The following is a 21206-nucleotide window of genomic DNA, read 5'->3' on the forward strand; positions in this document are numbered from 1 at the left end:
CAGGTGCTCGTCTGAGCTCCAATCCCTCGTCCCCCCTCGCCAATCTTTCACGAGAAACATCCGTCTGGCTGAAACTACTGTCAATAATTTTCCCCACTCTTTATCTGTGCCTAAATCCAAACATAGATTCCATGAGCAAAGCTTCTTTCTTGGAACTGCACACCAGTGGAACTCTCTACCGCTTGCCTGTTTCCCACCTGACTACAACTTGGACGTCTTCAAGTCCAACATAAACAAACTTCTGACAAACCGCCCCCTTAAGTTAAGACACTCTATCAAAACCCCCAATACTAATGATTACTACAATACTATCTCATGAATGGCCTTCGGGACTTGATAAGTGGTGACCCCCATGTAAAAAAAACAAACTATTTTGTTGTTTTTAACACTTTTAGTTAGTACACATGTACTAAAAGCATTAAAAAACAACATATACTAAGTACATGCATTTGTTTTTTAGTGGTCAAAAAACAAATATATCTCTATATAAATAAAATGAACTCATTTTTTCCCGTCTGATTTTGACATTAATAGGATTTAAAATCAAGATATTTCATGCAAATATAATATGCACAAACGGCAGAACAATATCTGAGGTGTGTTATAGGCTTATTATTTCTCAAATTCCTCGATAATCTTAGATTTCTATACTTTTTCTGCTGAGAAGTCATGGCCAAAATCGGTTAAGATCAATGGAAGTGGTAAAATATTTTCTCTCTAATAAATTCCTCCTCCCCCTGCCACCACTTAACACCGTTTGGGGATCGTTCACAAGGAACAGTTGAGAAGAGAACACCGGTTTGGCTTCGTAGTTCTTTCATGTGAAGTTATTTAAAATCACTAAACTAAGCTGCAGTGCTCTGTGGCGTAGTGGTTAGCGTGCTGGACAATTCACATTATATTTTCACGTTCGCGCCGACCTACCGTAGTCGTTTTTTTTTTTTTTTTTTTTTTTTTTTTTTTTCCTAAACAACTGGAATGGACTTTTCTTGGTGGCCGAACTGTTAACGTTGCAGATGTTTTTTTTTTGTTTTTTTTTTTTCACACTTTATTTTCCTACTTTTACTCATGACTCCGGGTTTGATCCTTCCTACTTACCTACCATAACATTTTTTAAAACTCCCCCCCCGTCCCGGAAACAAACACTCGGGCAACGCCGGGTATCCCCGCTAGTAACAAATAAAAGTTACTTGTGCACTTATGCTACCATGCTGAAATAATAAGAAACCCATTCTTAACATGGGGAAGGAAGGGTGTTTTGTTTGTTAATTAACTGTTAGCTATTCTGTACCTAACAATTAAAGATATCGTGAAACTTAAATTTATTTTTAACTCATTGTCAAGACCATTTCTTTTTTTTCAAATCTGTAAAACAAACCTACTCTTTTTTTTTTTTTTTTAACTGAAGATATCTAAATAGTAATAATAATAATTAGGTGGTTTGATAAAGAATTTCATTGTGATGCATTTTGTAAATGTTTACCTTGTTTCCACCTTAGTCCTGGTGCAACAAGATCAGGCTGTCTATTGGCTTCCTGAGACAAAATGCACCTACATCGACTTTCTGTTTTTGTTTTCTATTCTCTTTTGTAAAACTTAATTATGTTCTGTAAAAACAAAAATAACAGCCCCCCCTCCCTCTTCCCCTCCTTTTTCCTTTCATACTTCCCAACCCCGTCGGTGGGGCATTGGAATACACCGACTGCCCCCCTGCAGAGAGTAAAAGTCCCTCAATGGGGCGACCTGTTGGCCGTGGGTGGCGATGCGTTGATGCCTGGGAAAAGGATCCTGGTGGTTGAGCATCTGATACCTAGGGAAAATAAAGGTATTGGGCGCAACACTCCACTTTGGCTTTGTACTGGGCTAGATGGGTGGTCGGAGGAGCCCAATTAGATCAATCGGCTGGTCATGTCAAGCCCCACCATATATAACCCATACCAAGCCTGCAAGTAACCACTAATATTCCCATCCCAAACCCATATCAAACCCACTAACAAATATACCCAAAAATATGGTGGAAAGCTTACTCCATACATATCGGATTTGTCTTGGACTAAAATAAAAACAAATGTTCCAGAACAAAAAGAAAATGAGTAGCCGTGAGGAAATTTTCCCAAAATATGAGTATACTGGCTAAGGTATCCTCGTCTCAACCAAGGTGAATGGGAACTCTCCTTTGGTAACTTCCCAATAAAAATTGGACTCTGTGGAGGGTGGCAGAGCCCAGGGCCAGTGAATTAAAATAAAAATAATATGGAGAAAATAAAAAAAAGAACCCACTCTGATGTCTCGGATATCTCGGACGACAGATCAGAACCACAAGCGAAACAGATACAAGGAAATTACCCTAGTCTTACCTATCCTAAATATATAGTGATAGAACCTACTAATAAAGAATCCTTTACCAAAATTTCACCATTTAAACTTGGAAGTACTCTGAAAAGCCTCAAACCTGTTTCAGTAAAAAGAAATGACCAATGGCACATTATTAGTCCAAGTGGATAAAGAAGCCCAATCCGAAAGACTCCTAAACTGGACAACTTTTGATGGGATGAAAATAAAAGTTTACCCACACAAATTTCTGAACACCTCTAGAGGAGTAGTGAGATGTGAAGAACTCGCACAGTGCACCATAGAAGAAATTAAAACCAACCTAATAAAGCAAAATGTATCAGATGTGAGGAGAATGATCATTAAAAGAAATGGCCAAATGATACACACCAACACATGTATTAACCTTCAACTCCACCAAACTCTCACCAGAAATAAAAATTGGTACATGATGGTCCAGGTGGAAACATACATACCAGGACCACTCAGGTGCTTCAATTGTCAAAAGTTCGGTCACCACAAAGATCGATGCGCCCAAACCCCTGTGTGCGGAAGATGTGGTAAGAGTGGAACAAATCATGAAGAAAAAGAAAAACCAACCTGCACCAATTGCGAGGGAGAACACTCAGCTAATTCAAGAGGGTACAAGACCTGGCAAAATGGAAAACAAATCGCTAACATAAAATATACCAAAAATATCTCTTTCCCAGAAGCCAGGAAAATCTATGAATCCACCATCCCAACATACTCAGAAATGACAAAAAAAAACCCACCATAACTAACACCCATCAAGGCCAAAAGTTTGAGCCCCCCATCATCAACAGACTTTCAGAAATAAAAACCGAACTCCCACCCATCTAAGATCTCTATTAAAAAGAGCTGAAAGCTTTTGTGATGGAATTGGGCACAAACTATCACACAAGACAAGACTTCTCCAAGAACCAGATTCTGCCAAACAGAAAATGAAAATAGAGTAAGCAACACAGACACACAAAATGAGGGACCCTCCCAGGTGACATCCCCAAAAGAAAAATCCTTCCAGGAACATAAACCTAAATAAAGGTCTCGAAGCAGATTTACGCAATGGTCCAATGACAAACCAAAGGGACAGAATAAGGGACAAAAAGATGGTCCATCAAAGAAAGAAAAGAATGAAAACGAACACCCAAGTAGAGAAAAACCATGGCAACGTTCAGGAAAAGAAACTGGAAGTCATAAAGACATTCCTGAAACAAAAAAACAAATTGACCGACATAAAAAAATGGAGACAGGATAACTCTCCACCTCCTGATGCTCCTGACCCAGATCCAGACCTATGACACACAAAATTATCCAATGGAACTGCTGAGGACTTAAGGCAAACATAAACGAATTACTATTGTTAATATCTAATGTACGACCTGCTATCATCTGCCCCCAGGAAACATTTCTGAAGACACACGATAACATCACTACAAAAAACTACACCAATATAACTTTATACACAATACTGGACAGAGGGCCTCTAGAGGTGTATCGATTCTAGTTAGAAACGACATCCCTCAGAGCAAAATAACTCTAGATACCACATTACAAATAATTGCTGTGAAAACCACTTTGCATAAAACCATCAACATTTGCTCCATGTATATCCCACCACATGACCCCATAAATGAAACCGAAGTCAACAAAATAATAGAACAACTTCCTAAACCATACATCCTACTAGGAGACTTCAACAGCCACAACATCATATGGGGAAGCAATAAAACAGACCCAAAAGGTAAAAAACTAGAAAATATTAACAATAACAATCTGTCCCTCATGAACCAAAACTCCAATACATACCTCCACCCTGCCTCAGGTACATACTCAGCTATTGATTTGTTGCTATGCGACCCAGCCACATTAATGGATTATAGTTGGCAAGTGTATGATGACTGATGTGGTAGCCATCACTTTCCCATCATACTTGAAAACTCAATCCCGAGATAACCTCTCCAGATGGAAGCTAAACAAAGCTAATTGGGAGGAATATAAAACCCAATGCAATGCAAAACTAATAGACAAAGATGAACCGGAGAACTCTATGGAGCACTTCACTTTGATGTCAATAACTGGGGAATGTATACCCAAAGGCTCCAAATCCAAAAAATATAAAAGACCTTGGTTTAATGAAGATTGCCAAAAGGCAGTAAGATTACATAAAGCTGCACTGCGAAAATTTAAAAGTCATCCCACTACCCACAATCTAGACCAATTCAAACAAAACCGAGCAAAAGCCTGTAGAACAATTAAGGAGGACAAAAGAATGTCATGGAGAGTCTATATCTTTAGGCATTCAATGGCTACACCCAAGATTAAACTCTCCTTTGGTGAGGAGGAAGGAAAATGCCTGCTCTCAATAAAGCTATATTTAAATACCACTATAATACTTAGTTTTGTTCATGAATAGACACCCACTGTATGATACTATGTGCTAGTTTTAAAAAAATTGAAATTTGTACATCTGAATTTATAATTCATGGCTTATGTTAAAGAGATACATCAAATTTGACTGCATAACCAGAAAGAGCACACAATTTTACATAAGACTGCCTGCCAAGTTTCATGAGAATAGCTTGAAAAATAAATAAAATTATCAGATTTTTTGAAATGTTGAGGTCCATAATTGAGCCCACTTTTTCTAAAGAAAAATGTCCACGGAAAAGCCTAAATTTTGGCACTTAATATTCTCATAACTTTTGAACTACTGATGGTATTTGCATAATTCAAACGGTTTTAAGCATCTTTTACCTAACTCTTATGCAATTATCTAAAAAGAAAAAAATTCACTTATAATGCTAATAACAGAAACATTTTTATGAAAGTATATTAAAATCAGAAAGAGTATATAGATTTCTATGAGTCGTTCTGTGTATAATTGTTTATTTTTGAAAAAAAACAAAAGAACTTACGGCCATTAAATTATAAGTGGTTTGCCATACTCATAGGTAAATGTGCACTGAACAGATACCATAATACTTAAATCAAATTTTGATATATCTTTTAATTTTAACGCAAAAAAAGCAAAACAATTGGGACGCTGAAAACGTACACAGTAAAACAATATGTTTTATTGTCGCATTGATTATTTATTTTTGTCAAATTAAAAAAAAAAAATATTTTCGGGGTTATTTATGTTGGTAGTGTAGAAGAAAATGTATCAATGTATCTTAAAAAAAGAAAGCCTTCATATAATAGTTGTATTATTGTAGGTAGCTGCACATCATGGAGGTGGTGGGTAAATTGCCGTTGTAAAATGCTCTTATGGTTGTAAATGAGTTTAAGTAGAGTTATTTGTAAGAAAATTGTATTAAAATAACTTAAACGTAATACGGAAATGAACGACGTAAAAAAAAAAATGTAGAAAGTATTAACAACTGTTTATTTGGATAATTTAAATGCGGAAAAAAACAATTGGGACGCTGACTCGGCGTCAGCCCACTAGTCCAAAGAGACCAAGGCTTGGCTTCAGTAGGAGTGCTATGACTTTGTACCCTTTTCTCACTGGCCCCTTTCTTCCTCTGACCTGAACCCCCTGGGCTACTTCGTTTGGTCATATGTCAAGAACATTACCAACATGAACTTTCACAACACCAAAGCCAACTTGATCACCGCCATCTGCCAAGTATTCGCTGATCCCGCCAGTGCTTGTGGAAAAGACATGTTACCAGTTCTTGACCCGTATCGAGGCGGTGATTGAGGCTGAAGGCGGTTACATTGAATAGATGTCAGCTTTACTACATAATAAAGTTACCTGAATTGATTTTTTTTCAATAAAATTTTTTAAATAAAGCTGTAGTGTTTTCTTTAGGACAACTTTTCTCATTCCACCCTGTATATTAGCTGTATTCAGCTAATGTGTGTGTGTGTGTGTGTGTGTATATATATATATATATATATATATATATATATATATATATATATATATATATATATATATATATATATAACAATTAGAATCCAATTCCAAAATTTTATTCATCTTCCCCCCCTTTTTTTTTTTTTTTTTTTTTTTTAACAAAACAAATCTGTTTTGTTCATATGGCAAATCTCTTCTATTTTTGCTTTCATTTATAATTTCATTGAGGGGAGGGGGTAGTGGCAACCACCATAAATACAAATGATTCCCTCCCCCCCTCTAAAAAAAAAAAATTTTTAACCAATGAGCTGACCGCATACAAATGCTCCCTTCCCTCATTCTAGCCTACCTTCATATTCCTGTATCTTGTTAATCACCTTATTTCTAAAGATAGAGCAACAATGATTTAATTTTAGATAGTTCTCAATTATTTTATTTAATTGGAATTCATTATTGAGATGAGTATTTTAGGTTTAGGCACAGATAAAGAAATCATAAAGAAACCGTAGAGATTCAACGTCTATTTCCCCCACGGAAATAGACGTTGAATCTCTACGGTTCCAGGTGAGAATTGTCTGAAGATAGCGGGTTTTAATCCTACCCAAAGCCAGCCAGGGGCTTACTTGGCCAAAACGTGGCAAGACGACAACAACTATGGAAGGCAAGTGAATGCAGTCAGGAGATTCAGAGTTCCCATCTGTTGCGGTTACCACCTGACAAAGGCCAGAGGAATAGTTGGCCGAAACGTGAAACAACTAAAAAAAGATGAGGATAATAGTCTGCAATAAAAATAAAATTAGTTCTCAATTAGTTTCTTTGTTTTTTTAGAGGGGGGGGGACTGAGCCCTACATTGTTGATTTTATATTATAATCGTCTTATCACTGTGGTTGTGGATAATGATATATTAGCCTTAAAATTGAGTGGAATTTGTTAAAAATGGCCAAATGTCAGTTATATTTACCAGCCTGTATCTTGTTTGTTTGAATTTGCATTTAGATAAAAAAAAAAAAAAATACATTGCATAAAACAGTAAATCTTAATCCTTTTGTGTTCATTTTGTATTTGTTGAATAAAAATTCTATTTTACTGATTTATTTTCATGACACCAACAAAGGTGATAAAATTATGATGTAGAGCAGGCATGTCAAACTTAGAGCCCCTCGGGGCCGCAGGAATCAGTTTGTGTTGGCATGAGGGCCGCACCCCTACAATACTAATCAAAGTCGTTAAATAAAAATTATTGCTGAATATGTTTCTTTTACCGGTAATTTAGAAACATAAAATAGTTTGGTCATATTCAAGAATGCAAGTTAAAAGTACTTGTAAATCTGTTTATTTCGATATAACGAAAATTTAAAAAGCAACATACATAGCCAACATTTGAATGCAACAAATGCAATGCACATAAATTATAATAATTCAAAATGAACATTTATTATCAAGTACTCAAATATGTTTCGTGTTTTGTCCTGAGGTTTGACACCTCTTGTTCTTGACGAGCTTTTGTATGTCTAGCTGAAGTTCCTGTGTATTTCCGAGCTTTACAAGAGAAGATAAGTGTTTGTCAGTCAACCTAGTTCTCTGAGAAGTGTTTATTAATTTCATGAAGGAAAATAATTGTTTGCACAAATAGGTGGAACCAAACATTGCCACAATCCGTGTGACAAACTTTCTGAAATTTATAAACCTTTTTGGAAGGTATGAAAAGAAATCAGGTATTCCCACTTCAAAATACTTTGCTCTGAGTAAAGAATCTGACTGAATTTCTAACAGTTCCATTTGTAGGCTTTCGGCTGCCTTAGTAACATCAAAAGTAAACGGCACTGTGAATAATGCAAACTCTTGCTCAAAATATGAGAAATCACGAAATCTTTTTTGAAACTCCTTTGACAATGATTCCAGGTGATTGTCATACTTGGCAAAACTTAGTGCTGACTTAGTATTAGTACTATTTTTTAGCTCTTTGCACATAGGAAAATGAATTAAATTTTCATTTGAGACTTGTGACTTCCATAATCTCAACTTTGTAATGAAACATTTGACGTCATCATATAACTGAGTGATGAGCTTGTTTTTACCTTTAATTGAGATTGTTTAATTGTGCTGTAATGTCCACAGCATAAGCCAGATCCTAGAACCAACTTTCATCTTTCATTTCATCAGTGTTTCCACCTTTCATCTCTAAAAAAGTGATTATTTCTTGTCTTAACAAATAAAATCTTGTCAACACTTTGTGACATGACAACCAGTGTACACCTGTGTAGAATGGAACATATCTTCTAACAACTGGTTGAATTGATGGTGGTTGAGAGAACGATCTCTGATATAGTTCACTGTATTTATGATTACACTAAGCACATGATCCAATTTTAAAATCTTTGAACACAAATTTTGTTGATAAATAATACAGTGGAAATGACAAATCCGGGTGTAAATTCTTTATTTTTGCATATAACTTGGCAGCAACACCATTATGTCTGCCAATCATATTCGCTGCACCGTCAGTAGACAAGCATACAAGCTTGCTCAAATCTAAATCATATTAATGCAGAACCCGTTCAACGTTCTCAAAGATGTTCTGGCTTGTTGTAGTGTCATGCATAGGGATTAGTTCAATCAGTTCTTCACAAATGTTGAATTTATTGTCACAGGCCCTGATGAAGACCGCAAGCTGTGCTATCCCAGTGATATCAAGTCTCATCAATTGCAATTGAAAGCTGTTCAAATGTTAATGATTCAGCTTTCAACTGTTGCTTCAAATCACTTGACATTTCATCAATACATTCAGCAACAGTGTTCCTGGTGAGGGAAATATTTTTGAAAAAGTGTGCTTTTTCTGGACACACAACTTCGGCCGTTTTTATAAGGAATTGTTTCACAAAATCTCCTTTGGTGAAGGATTTCCCATGCATCGCTATCAATCGACTGAGTTTATAGCTTGCAGTAACGGAAACAACATTTACTTTCTAACTTTTTGTAAAAAAAGCCTGTTGCTGTGTCAAGTTAACTGTCAATTCTTTGAGCATTGAAATACGCATGGGGCCTTCATATTTATTATAAGATAGATGATTCGTTTTATAATCTCTTTGCAGGTTGTACGCTTTCGGCGTAGAAATATGGTTATTGCAAATTAAACAATTTATATTTCCATTCACTTCTGTGCAAAAATACTGTAGTTCCCATTTGTTTTTAAACCCTTGCCCTTCTTCACTTGCCTTTTTTTCTTAGTTGCAGAAGCACTAGCCATTTTAAAAACAATATGCAGTCTGGAAAATTAAAAAGTCAAAATAAAATCAAACAACAAAAAATATTTATAAAATATCAAAAACAGTTATCTCAAAGGAACAAGTTGTTTGGATTGTGTGGATCCAAATCCAAAAAAATTATAACGAAATACCAGGCATTACAGAAGGCAGTACTTTAAAAAAAAAATAAATAGATAAAAAAAAAAAAGAGGAAAATATAAGGAAACTAGCCAAGAGAAAAAAATCACATCACTGAGAGGGTGAAGACATAGCGGGCCATGTTTCAGTGAAGAGAATATCACACAGATGCTACATGTGTTAGGAAGCAGGAATAATAAACCCTGAAAGATGAAATTAGGTTTCAGAAAATAGTTCTTGGCAATAAATATGAACATTTAAAACTTGATTGACCCTTACAGTTGCTGGCAGACCTCTTGAAAGCATTTTTGAATGGTACAAACCTAATAAATGATCATGGAACACTGCTAGACAATGAATCAGAAAGCAGCAAAACATGAAGAAAGCACTTGATCAGGCACAATTTGGAAATTACAGTTTCAGTGAACAAGGACAGTTTTTGGCAGTATATTATGAAGATAGCTTTTAAATAAAAGGGCAAGTGATTTGTGCCACAAGCATCAAAGAAGGACAGATGAAATTTCTTAACAAGTGTAAGGTGAAAGTAAATGCCTTTAAATGGGCTAGGTCAGAAGTAGAAAGAGTTTCTTCTCTGCATTTGACTGGAGCTTTGAAGTAACCACCTCAGATGGATATATGTAGTCAGTTCTCAGGAAAATTCAACAGAATCACTAAGAAATATCAATTGTATAAAGAACTCCCATTGTTGATAACATGCAGCTTTCTCTTCTATTAAAGTTAAATTATTGAACATGTAACGTTTGCTTATATGCACAGTGAAAAACACTACACAAAATTATTGCATTTTCTTGATATTATTTAAGTACTACAAGATGTAAAGAGATGAAATTTGGATATGATATTCTATAATATGTATTGATTATGCATGCAAAATTCTACAACTGTATTTTTAGTAGTTTTTGTGATATGTGATTTTGAAATGAGTATATGTTTTATAACATTTGGTACTTTAATTCCGTTGCTGAAATTAAACTTATGAGCATTTTTATCTACTTATAATGAAGAAAGCTTGCAGCTGGAATTGTTTGAAAAAAAAAAAAAATAATAAGCATAATAATCATATATACAACTAGCAGGCTGTCCGGCGTTGCTTGGTCATAAAATATGCATAAATATATTTTAATTCCTACAGAAACTAAGATGTGCATGCGAGTATCATGTTTTTCTAAACAGTTCACTTCTTGTATGTAAATAAAAAAAATACTCAAGCTGAGATCAAAACCTAAAGACAGTGAGTCAAGTACAATAACCATTAGGCCAACTTGACACGTCTGTAAAAAGTATTCAAGAATCTGTCACGTGAATGATTCACACATGCACATTCATGACACAGTTGACAAACAGATTTTTAAAAATTCAATAACCCCCCCACACACACACACACACACATATTAATGTTTCAATTTTGACCTCTTAGCAACTCTTTTTTTTTTTTTTGTTCGGATGAAAACCAATTAAGTTTTCTACATGAATGAATACTCTATATACCAAATTTCAAGTCTGTAGATCAAAAATTTGTTGAGTATATAGGTTAAGTGCCCTCACATATTCTCACTTTTCTAGATATATAGATTGTATTGCATGTTCATATTTACTTTCACTTAATTTAGTTTTATTTGATACTTTAAAAATTTTCTAGTACAATTTTTCTATTATAAATAATGCAATGTTCACTTTTCATACCTAAAAAATGAAGGTTGAAATATATATTATAGATATAATTGTACTTTACTTTCTATTGTCCCTTATACTAGTAATGATGAAAGCATCTTTTGTGACATTTTTACCGGTTACTTTTTTTATCAATTGCTTTCAAAATTGCTATATTGTAATTTAAATATGTTTGTGCCATGTTTACAAATATTAAAATGGTTATAACTTTAAAACTAAACTTCATGATTTTTTTGTTTTTCTTGTATTGATGTGTATGAGGATTGAATTTAGTCATAATTATAAAATTTTGACTGCTGGTACATAGATACATACGTATGACTACTTCATTTAATCACATAAATTAATATACAAAAGTATAATTTTATGTGTGCCTGACGAATCCTAGCGTGGATGAAACGCAGAATATTCTGTGTAGCTTAATTGGCATATATATTTTTATAACATATATATATATAATCAATTTTAAATGTTTTTGATTTTTAGAGTACAAGAGTAAATGTAATACAAAGCTGGAAATTCAGAAATATGATAGTGATGATGGTACACCACAAATGTTCGATAAGGTAACTGAATTTTAAACTTTCTCTATTTTTCTTCAGGTTTCTTTTATTTAAAAAAAATTTTTTTCGTGTTTCTCTCTTTCTCTTTTTTCAATTATTAATTATCTGTTTCTTAAATATGTAGAATAGAATATAGTAGCAGAATTTGCCCTCACAATTTTTTTTTTCTTTTTGCCCATATGAAAATAGTTTTATAATGATAAATAAATCTATCCCAATGTCAAATTAAGTCAAGATCAATCTAATTTTATTTTTTTAAGGACATCATCTATGTAGACCATTTTAATTTTACAATAATTTTGTTTTCATAATTTATGTGCCTATATGTGCTCCATTAATATTTTTTGTCAAAATTATTTTTATTTAAGGAAAAGGAGCCTCCTTCTGGAGTCAAATTTCAAGTCGGCATGAAGCTAGAAGCCATAGATCCATTAAATTTATCAGCCATTTGTGTAGCTTCTGTTAATAAGGTAAAAGTTGCCACTGATATCTTTGTTTTTGAAACGATTCTCTTTAAATTTATTTTTTTATTTAGTTTTGATGCAAACAATGAATGTAACATGATCTCCTGTAAAGCATTTTTAACATATTTTTTAGATTCATTTTTTCCATCACACACATTTAAGAACATTTGCCAAGAAAAATTGATAGATGTATTTGAATTAATACTACAGGCATATCTATAAAGACCCTAATCAGAATATTTTCTATTTTGTTATGAATTTTAACATGTGGAACAAGTTCATCCAACCAAAATTTTAAATGTATTTAAAACATCAGTAAAAAATAAAACAAACCCTTAATTTAAAACTCAAATCCAATCAAATTACAGACTAAAAACATTTTTAAGTTAATTTGTTTGAATCTAGATTTAGAATTAAGTTGAAGTCTAAATCTGGCTGTCAGATAGATGGTTTGTTTTTAAAATTACAGTTAAATCAATTATCAGTGATTATTTTCATAACCCATAGTTTGTTGTCTTTTCTCTGAAAAATAACTTTCATTTTTTTCACCTTTCTGCAGGTGTTAAAAGATAATTACCTCATGATTGGCATTGATGGATCATTAGCTCAGAATGGTTCTGATTGGTTTTGTTATCATGTTACATCTCCTTGTATTTTCCCAGTCAGTTTCTGTGAGGTGAATAACCTTGACCTTACACCACCTCGAGGTTAGTATATCTAAGCTCAAAAACAGAGCTCACAAAAAGTTTCTCATTAATACAAATCTTGCACTGGAAGTGTTCTGATATTGATAATTGAATATGATACTTTTCCCTTTATTATAGTTTTTATTGATAAAAAAATAAACAGAGCAGGAGCATATTAACACTTTTTAAAGGGCATTTTTATAAAAACAAAAGTAAATTCATTTTTGTCGGATTTTAACTGAATAAAGTTTTTTTTTGGGGGGGGGGTCTGCAACTCAACGGGCTAAACCTGAACTCGACAGAGAAGGAAAAAACAATGAAATGTGGTGAATCCTTCATGCCTTTCCTTGGTCAACAGGAGTTGCAACGAATTGCCTCGTTGCTTACAACGACTGATCATCTTTGTAACAGTAACTCTGAAACGGATTGCAAAAAGACCGACCGCACATATTGACAATAGGGGTGTTTTTATAACCCACTAGTCGATTTCTATACAAATGTTAAGTCCGACCCACATGAGTGAACGACAAACAAACACTATTATAAAATCAGTCGACCAAGCACTTTCAAACCTTTTTGCTTGAACGACTGCCACACAGAATTCCATTGCTTCACCCCTCCACATTGAGTTCCGGTAAGTAAAAATTACCACACATTCCCATATCTAAAAAAAGAAAAGTCTTTTACAGGATGTGAGATAGGGGAAAAGAGAGGGGAATTCATCATTTTTTTTTTTTTTTTTAGTCAGTTTTTAAGGTCTTGCCTGAGACCTGCACCAGAAATTTCTGGTGCGTTCTAGACCTCTAACAACTGGGTCTACCCCGATGCCTTAGCCTGCAAGTTGGATAATACCATTCTTCTTCTGGGGGTGCATCTACTAGGCCCACACAACCAAAGTGGAACCAGCCATTACACTGATCCCAAGCCACCATTGGTCTGAAATCTTCCAGTTTCTTACATGCAGGGCAAATCTAGATTCTAACACTCTCATCAGGTCGGGAAGATATATTTTGGTCTGGCACATCCTCTGGTTCATGAAGAATTTCATCATCCACATTTTCCGAAAGAGAATTAGTCTCCAGAGGAAATAAATGATTGCTGGAATGGGTCAATATAGCTCCATTTCCTTTTCTTGCTGAACGAACCAACGCATCCTTTCCTTCAATCAACTCCAGGACTTCGCCTATAGACCAAAATGGTCTAGTTTTAAGGGGGTTCTTAATTAACACTATATTGCCCCTTTTGATGGCATTATTAAAGGAAGGGTCAGATAACTCCAGAGTTCTTTCTCTAAGGCTCAACAGATAATCTTTGTGCCACATCTTTCTAAATTTTCTTCAAAGATGGAACGTCCTCTTTAAATCAATCCTGCTAAGTGGCGCTGTTAGTCCCAGTTCTTCATTGTCTAACCTTATTATTAAACCTTGACCTACATTTGGATTCATGAGAGAGTTCGGAGTTAGGCCATCCATCTCATTAGAGCTTCTATAAGTCAGAGGACGACTATTAATGGCACGCTGGATATCCGATAACATGGTTAATCGACCAAAATAGTCAACCTTTCCCCTTCCTATAGTTTTGTATAGACAGGATTTAACTGTCTTGATCGTCCTTTCCCAAGTACCTCCATACCAAGCTGAATAAAGTGGAATGGTACAATGTTTAAGGTGGTAAAAACCAAACTTCTCCCTAAATTCATCTGTGATCAACCCCTTATCAATTATTTTGCCTGCAGAAATGAAAGTCCTTGTGTTGTCCAAGTAGAGGTGAAAGGGGATTTTATTCGCATTTGTGAAGCGAACAAAGGCGCACTCATATCTGGGACTAGTTCCATGTGAACAGCTCTGATAGACATGCAGGTAAAGATGAGGATATACATTTTATAGTCCTTCACTTCTCCCTTAACCCAGATGTGACTTGTGTAATCCACACTGGTATGGAGATATGGTCTTACTAAATTTACTTTAGAGCTAAGAAGGTCTGTTGCATTCGGTGTCAAGAAGGCAGTGGCATTGTATTTTTTGCACTTGGCACAAGTGCTCACAATTTTTTTTTTTTTTACAGCCTGTCTGGCCTGTGGTATCCAATACCCCTGTAACCTTATTTCATTTAAGATTGTTGCCAAACCCAAATGTTGGTTTCTCTGATGAGTGTCCTTTTCCAGGTCTAGATGAATCATAAGGGATGCTTTCTTTATGTCGGCCAATAACACATATTTGTTGGCCCTTAAGCCAATCAACAGTTTCAACATGTCTCCCATTAGATTGACTCCTAGATAGGCTGCCTCCTTCAGAGATATAGAATTTGCCCCCTTGTAGGAACAATTGAATACAGGTCTCACCTTCGTGGTCGTCTGATCAGCCAGTTTGAGTACCAGTCTGTGCGGAATCCATATGTAATTTTGAAAGTCTTCTGGAGTCCTCTATAAAGACAATAGGAAGACAAAGGAATTATAGAGGAAATAACATCCAAGTATTAATCATAGAGACCTTTCTTCTCCAGGTCTTTAACTACTCTTTCTAGTATTCTAAGAGCGGCATTGCGGTTAGAAGGCACAGACTTCACTTTGTCTTCATACCATGGCAGCTGTACATGGTATCTGCCATCTCTGTAGGATATAGTGTTCCTAAACTTCTCTACCATCTCTTCATCCACGGTGGAGAATTCCTCTGTGATAGGTAACCCTAGTGACTCCATACTAAAGATGCTTTCTAGTCCTCTGTGGACGTTTCCTTCTTCAAACCAAGCTTTTAACAGGTCTAGGTATTTCTCCTCTGGATTCAACACAAATTAATTTTGTACTTTGAAAGTGAAGGTGTTTTTCCCAATAAGGAGGTATAATTAATTTTTGCCCCTCTCTCTACTTTATGTCTTGGTTTTAGTTGATTCTCATACATAAAGCAACGGTTGTTACCAAATGGTACAAGTCCTCTCGAAGTGGAGAAAGCATCTCCATACATGCAGGGGACGATTTCAAACTATTCTATGAATTGAATGGCGTCAATTCCCAATAGCCCCTCAATTTTATTATAACTGTCCCTGGAATTGTACTTAGTTGCCAATCGATGTCGTTTCAGGTTTTTAACTATCTGCAGAAGCTCCAGTAACTCATGTGAAAGATTCAATTCACTGGAAAAAATTTGAAGAGTGTGAACTTTCTCAGGGATATGTCTTAATTCCACAGAGGCCTCTTTAAAATGTCTTGTTTCTGAGCCCAAAAAGGTCTTCACTTCTAACCTACTTTCTTTAGCTGTAGAAAAGCAATTCAGTTTTTCCAGCACAGAGGTATCCAAGTAGATTCAGGAGACAATTTATTTCCAACTGACTATTTCCCTTTCCTGCCACTATGCTGATTATTGGAGACATGAGACCGTAGCTGTAATCATTCGTATAAACAGGTGTCCACATGCACCTTGCCTCTCTTGTCTGGGCACATTGCTGTCACATGGCTCTTAACAGTGCAGTTGCTACAGCTACTATTTCTAACTAGCACATTGCTTCCCTATGTGTCTTTTTTAGGCATCTAAAATACATCCAAAGTTCCTTGCACCTTGTAATCCGGGCTTCATGTAGGGACAACTTTCCGAAGAATGTTCATGCTTCTTGCAAAACTCACATTTTTGTGGTTTTGATTCCACTTTGGTATTTTTTTTTTTTTTTTTTTTTTTTTTTTTTTACAAAGGCATCACCACATTATCAAGGCCCAGAGGCCACTAAAGGATAAGGGTTAAAGAGTGTACAGTAGAAATTGGTCAATATAGTAATCATTAGTAATGAAAATTTGGTAAATTTAATAACTTATATGGAACGGCTCATCAAGAACTTATTTACTTTAGACTTGAACACAACCATATTGTAGTCAGCCGGAAAGCAGGAAAACGGAAGACAATTCCACAGGCGTGCAGTTCTAAGAAAGAAGCTTTGTTCATGGAATCTACGTTTAGGTTTAGCCACAGATAAAGAGTGGGGGAAATTATTGATAGTGTTTACAGCTAGACGAGTGTTTCTTGTGAAAGTTTGGCGAGGGGGGACCAAAGATTGAAGCTCAGTTGAACACTTTCCATGAAAATAACGATACATCAGAGACAAACTCGCAACATCTCTTCTGTGAGATAGAGGTTGCAAGGAGGAGAAAAGGACATCTCCTACGAGGCTACGAAGTCTATTTTGAACTCTATCAAGGCAGGACAAGTCCTTTCTAGCAGCTCCTGCCCAGATGTGGCAACAGTATTCCATCCTTGGACGTACCTGGCTCTTATATAGGTAGAGAATACCATCAGCAGTGAGATATCTACTGGATCGATAGAAAGATCCCACCATTTTTCCAGCGGCCTTGGCAACAGATTTGATATACGTGTTCCATTTAAGATCAGGAGTAATGGTCAAGCCCAGAAGCTTGTCAAAACTTGAGGCCTCCTGAAGACGAGAGCCATTCATTTCAATTGATGACAAATGTGGATTAGAATGTTGATGATGTAAAGAGAGAAGCTTGGTTTTAGATGCATTAAAAGTAACCAGCCACTCCTTTCCCCATTGTACTACGTGCTCAAGATCAGAGGAGAGAGAATTGGAGAGAACTTGGTCGTTTACTGTCTTAGATGTGGTACCATAAATGGTAGTGTCGTCAGCATAAATGTCTACAAATGATGTAAGGATATGATTTGGAAGATCATTAATGTAGATCAGGAAAAGAGTTGGGCCCAGGATGGATCCCTGAGGGACACCGGCATTAATACTGTGAGCTTCTGATTTTTGCCCCTCAACTACTACTCTTATGAACCTATCAGAAAGAAATGATTTAATAATTGAGAAGACTTTTCCAGCTATACCATAGCTAGCGATCTTATGAAGTAAACCTTTATGCCATACCCTATCAAAGGCTTTAGATATGTCAAGAGCAATTGCTCTAGAAAGATTGCCACCGTCGAGAGATTTGCTAATCCTATGCGATATAACTGTAATGACATCTGCTGTAGATCTAGCAGAACGGAAACCATATTGAGTGTCACTAAGAAGGTTATTTTTGTTGAGATGTTTGATTACTTCTGTATTTAACACAGATTCTAGCAACTTACTCATGACGCACAGGAGACTTATTGGCCTGTACTGAGAGGGGGATGAGCGATCACCTGAATTCTTAAATACAGGGCATACTGATGAGGTTTTCCAGGGAGATGGGAAACTATTCTCCTTAAGACAACGTTTAAACAGTTTTGTAAGTATGGGCGCTAATTCAGGTTGAAGTTTTTTGAGTACTATAATTGGAATACCATCAGGGCCAGTTGCTTTACTCGAATCAAGGTTTTTGATTAGCTTCGCAACATCACGTACAGATATACGTATATCACATAGCGTGTTTTCTGATACAGGAGGAAATATTGGGGGTTGGCGGTCTTGGTCGCAAAGGGTAGAATTTGCTGCAAAGTTCTTGACAAAGAGTTTGGCTTTGTCTGATGCTGACGAGATTACCTCAGGTCCATTGATAATAGTTGGGATGGAGCACACGCTTCTGTTTAGGATTCTGTTTGCTATTTGCCAAAACTGGTGGGAACCAAGCCGCTGCTCAGCTACTTTGGACTTAACAGATTGAGCATACAACTCTCTTGCGTTCCTTATTACTTTCTTACAATGGTTGCTGGCAGTCCTGAAAACGGCTTTAGTTTCCATACATCTATTACGTTTGAAGCAGTGGAAAAAGTGATTTCTGTGCGCAATGGCAGCAGCACATTCTGGAGAGAACCATGGCTGGCTGTTAGGTTTTTTCTGAAACTTTTTAGAGGGTATGAAATGGTCAATACCTACAATTAACCATTCAGTTAGGTCTAATACTATAGACGACACATCCTTTTTAAACATGGAATGCAGAGGTAGATCAGATATAAATGTACGGAAGCTATCCCAGTCAGCCTTAGTGTATCGATATACTGTACGATGAAGAGGTACATCTGGGGACTTATTACATTTCATTTTTATCTTAATTGATACAACAGAGTGGTCGGAAGATCCAAGAGGCGACAGAACAGAAACTGAACATAGTTCAGGGCAAGTTGTGAGAAAAAGGTCTAGTAGGCTCGCATACTGGCCATCATTATCGGGCACACGGGTAGGTTCCTGAACAATCTGAGTGAGGTCATAGGCAATGGAGAAATCATGACAGAACCTCCCCTCATCATCGGTCTTGTTTGAGTGGGTCAACCATTCAACGTTGTGAACATTGAAGTCTCCACATACGTGAATGTTAGCTGAAGGATAAGTAGAAAGGACTTGGTCAATTTTCTCAGATATGCTTTGAAAGATAGTAACTCCACTGTTGTGGGGGCGATAGAGAGTAAATATAAATGCAGTAGTGTGAGCTAAAGCAACCCGGAAGCACATATAGGGTAAGTTAGGATCTTCCCTGGAGATGTCCCTCCCACATGGAAAGCTATCTTTAATATAGGCACATATTCCATGCCCATGGCGATCCTGGGGGTCAGATTTAGAAGTTAAGTTAGAGTATCCTGAAATTGCAAACTCATCTAGGGAAATAGCCTGTCCAATGCCAGTTTCACTTAAAAATAAAAGGTCTGGTTTAGTCTCCTGTAATTGGGTTTCAACCTCTGGAAGGTTAGAACGAAGACCCCTGATGTTGGAGAAGGAGACATGGTAGTAGGGGTCTACGTTGGAAGTTGGGGAACCGGGTTTAATCGTGTATTTTTTCTTGAAACTTGTCATGATGAAATTTTGGAATTTGTGGACTAGGTCGACAGATTTACTTAGAGCAGGACAGAGAGGGGAAATTAAGAGAGAAAAAGAAACGAAGAATTTTTTTTTTTATTTTTTATTTGTAGTTAATGATAAGGTAAAGCCGTAACAATTACCCACTAGTATGGCATCGAGAGGCCCCACCAGAAGCTACTGCATGGTCCAGAATCCATTCACCAAATGGCAATACAGCAGCCCCAGTACTTTGCACCTGCTGATAGGACAGCCTCCTTAGTGGTTAATCCAAGGTTCGGGTCCCTGACTATCAGGCGGATAACGTCAGCCCAGACAAAACGTTTACCTCCAGCACCCTTACTAGTGACATGGCTACAAGGATAGACATAGAAACAGAAAATTTCCGCCATCTCAGCCAACTGTTCGCAAAAATACTGCCAACCTAGAAAACAGCTTTTTCTTCTCCCTTTGTCCGAAAAATCACTCATTTAAAAAAATGAGGACTGAGGGACAAATAAGAAGAAGCGAGAGTAACAGGAGCTGCCGATAACGCATCCACAATGCGTTTTCTACTCTCTATTAAAAAAAAAAAAAAAAAAAAAAAAAAAACTATTAAGTATTGTACTTAATAAAAGTCCAACGGACGTGTTTAAGGGAAAGTATGGTGATAGATTCCCCTCACACGAACTAAAAATGAGTATAATTCGTAATTTTTGCTATCAACTCGGTGGATAAATAAACATATGTACGAGGAAAAAAAAAAAAAAAAAAAGGCTAGCATTTAATAAAACAGAAATACACAAATTAAATACTGAAATAAAATGGAGTTGTTAATATTTTAAATCTAAAATAAAAAGCATGATTGAAATCACTTATCTCAACAAAAACAATTCCGTCTCCAAATTGCAAACTGTGTTGAAAGAACTTCAGTTAGTAGCGTTCAAAACATTTTTTTTTTTAAATTAGCCGTTAATAGAAAATCGTGATTTTATTCTGAACTTAAGCTAGTAACGTTTTAAGAAGCTTACGATATAAAACAAAAGGCTGGTGGGGGGGGGGGTCTTCCGAAAGTAAGTTGGTGCCGTTATAAGTAATTTCGAGATAAGATGGAAGCCGGTATTGGACTAGAAAAAAAGCTAGCATTTAATAAAACAGAAATACACAAATTAAATACTGAAATAAAATGGAGTTGTTAATATTTTAAATCTAAAATAAAAAGCATGATTGAAATCACTTATCTCAACAAAAACAATTCCGTCTCCAAATTGCAAACTGTGTTGAAAGAACTTCAGTTAGTAGCGTTCAAAAAAAAGCCTTCAGGGAGGAATGGGATTCATCTTCCTTTTCTTTCTTAAGTCTTGGTGGGGGCCTCAGCTTAGTCACAGGGTGCTGTTCAGGTTTCTTAACAATCAAAAACCGCTTAATAATTTCTGGTGTATTCAACAGGATTACTGACATGGGTATGTCTTTCCAGAAATCTTGATCAGTTCATTCTTTATGTTGG

At 36.0% G+C, this 21206-nt stretch overlaps 1 protein-coding gene across 16 annotated transcripts in view; it reads left to right on the plus strand.

The window, feature by feature from the left end:
• The window catches only part of LOC145259156 (MBT domain-containing protein 1-like), a 498271-nt gene that overhangs the window by 427092 nt on the left and 49973 nt on the right, over positions 1-21206 (plus strand). For all 16 annotated transcript variants that reach the window (XM_080116886.1, XM_080116877.1, XM_080116884.1 and 13 more), the window contains 3 exons: positions 11777-11856; positions 12222-12323; positions 12877-13024. In XM_080116886.1, coding sequence (XP_079973012.1) covers positions 11777-11856; positions 12222-12323; positions 12877-13024 — 330 coding nt within the window. The remainder of the gene's footprint in view (positions 1-11776; positions 11857-12221; positions 12324-12876; positions 13025-21206) is intronic.

The sequence above is a fragment of the Euprymna scolopes genome, chromosome 34, assembly GCF_053919585.1.
Source record: "Euprymna scolopes isolate OS-2025 chromosome 34, ASM5391958v1, whole genome shotgun sequence".
Taxonomy (NCBI): Eukaryota; Metazoa; Mollusca; class Cephalopoda; order Sepiida; family Sepiolidae; genus Euprymna; species Euprymna scolopes.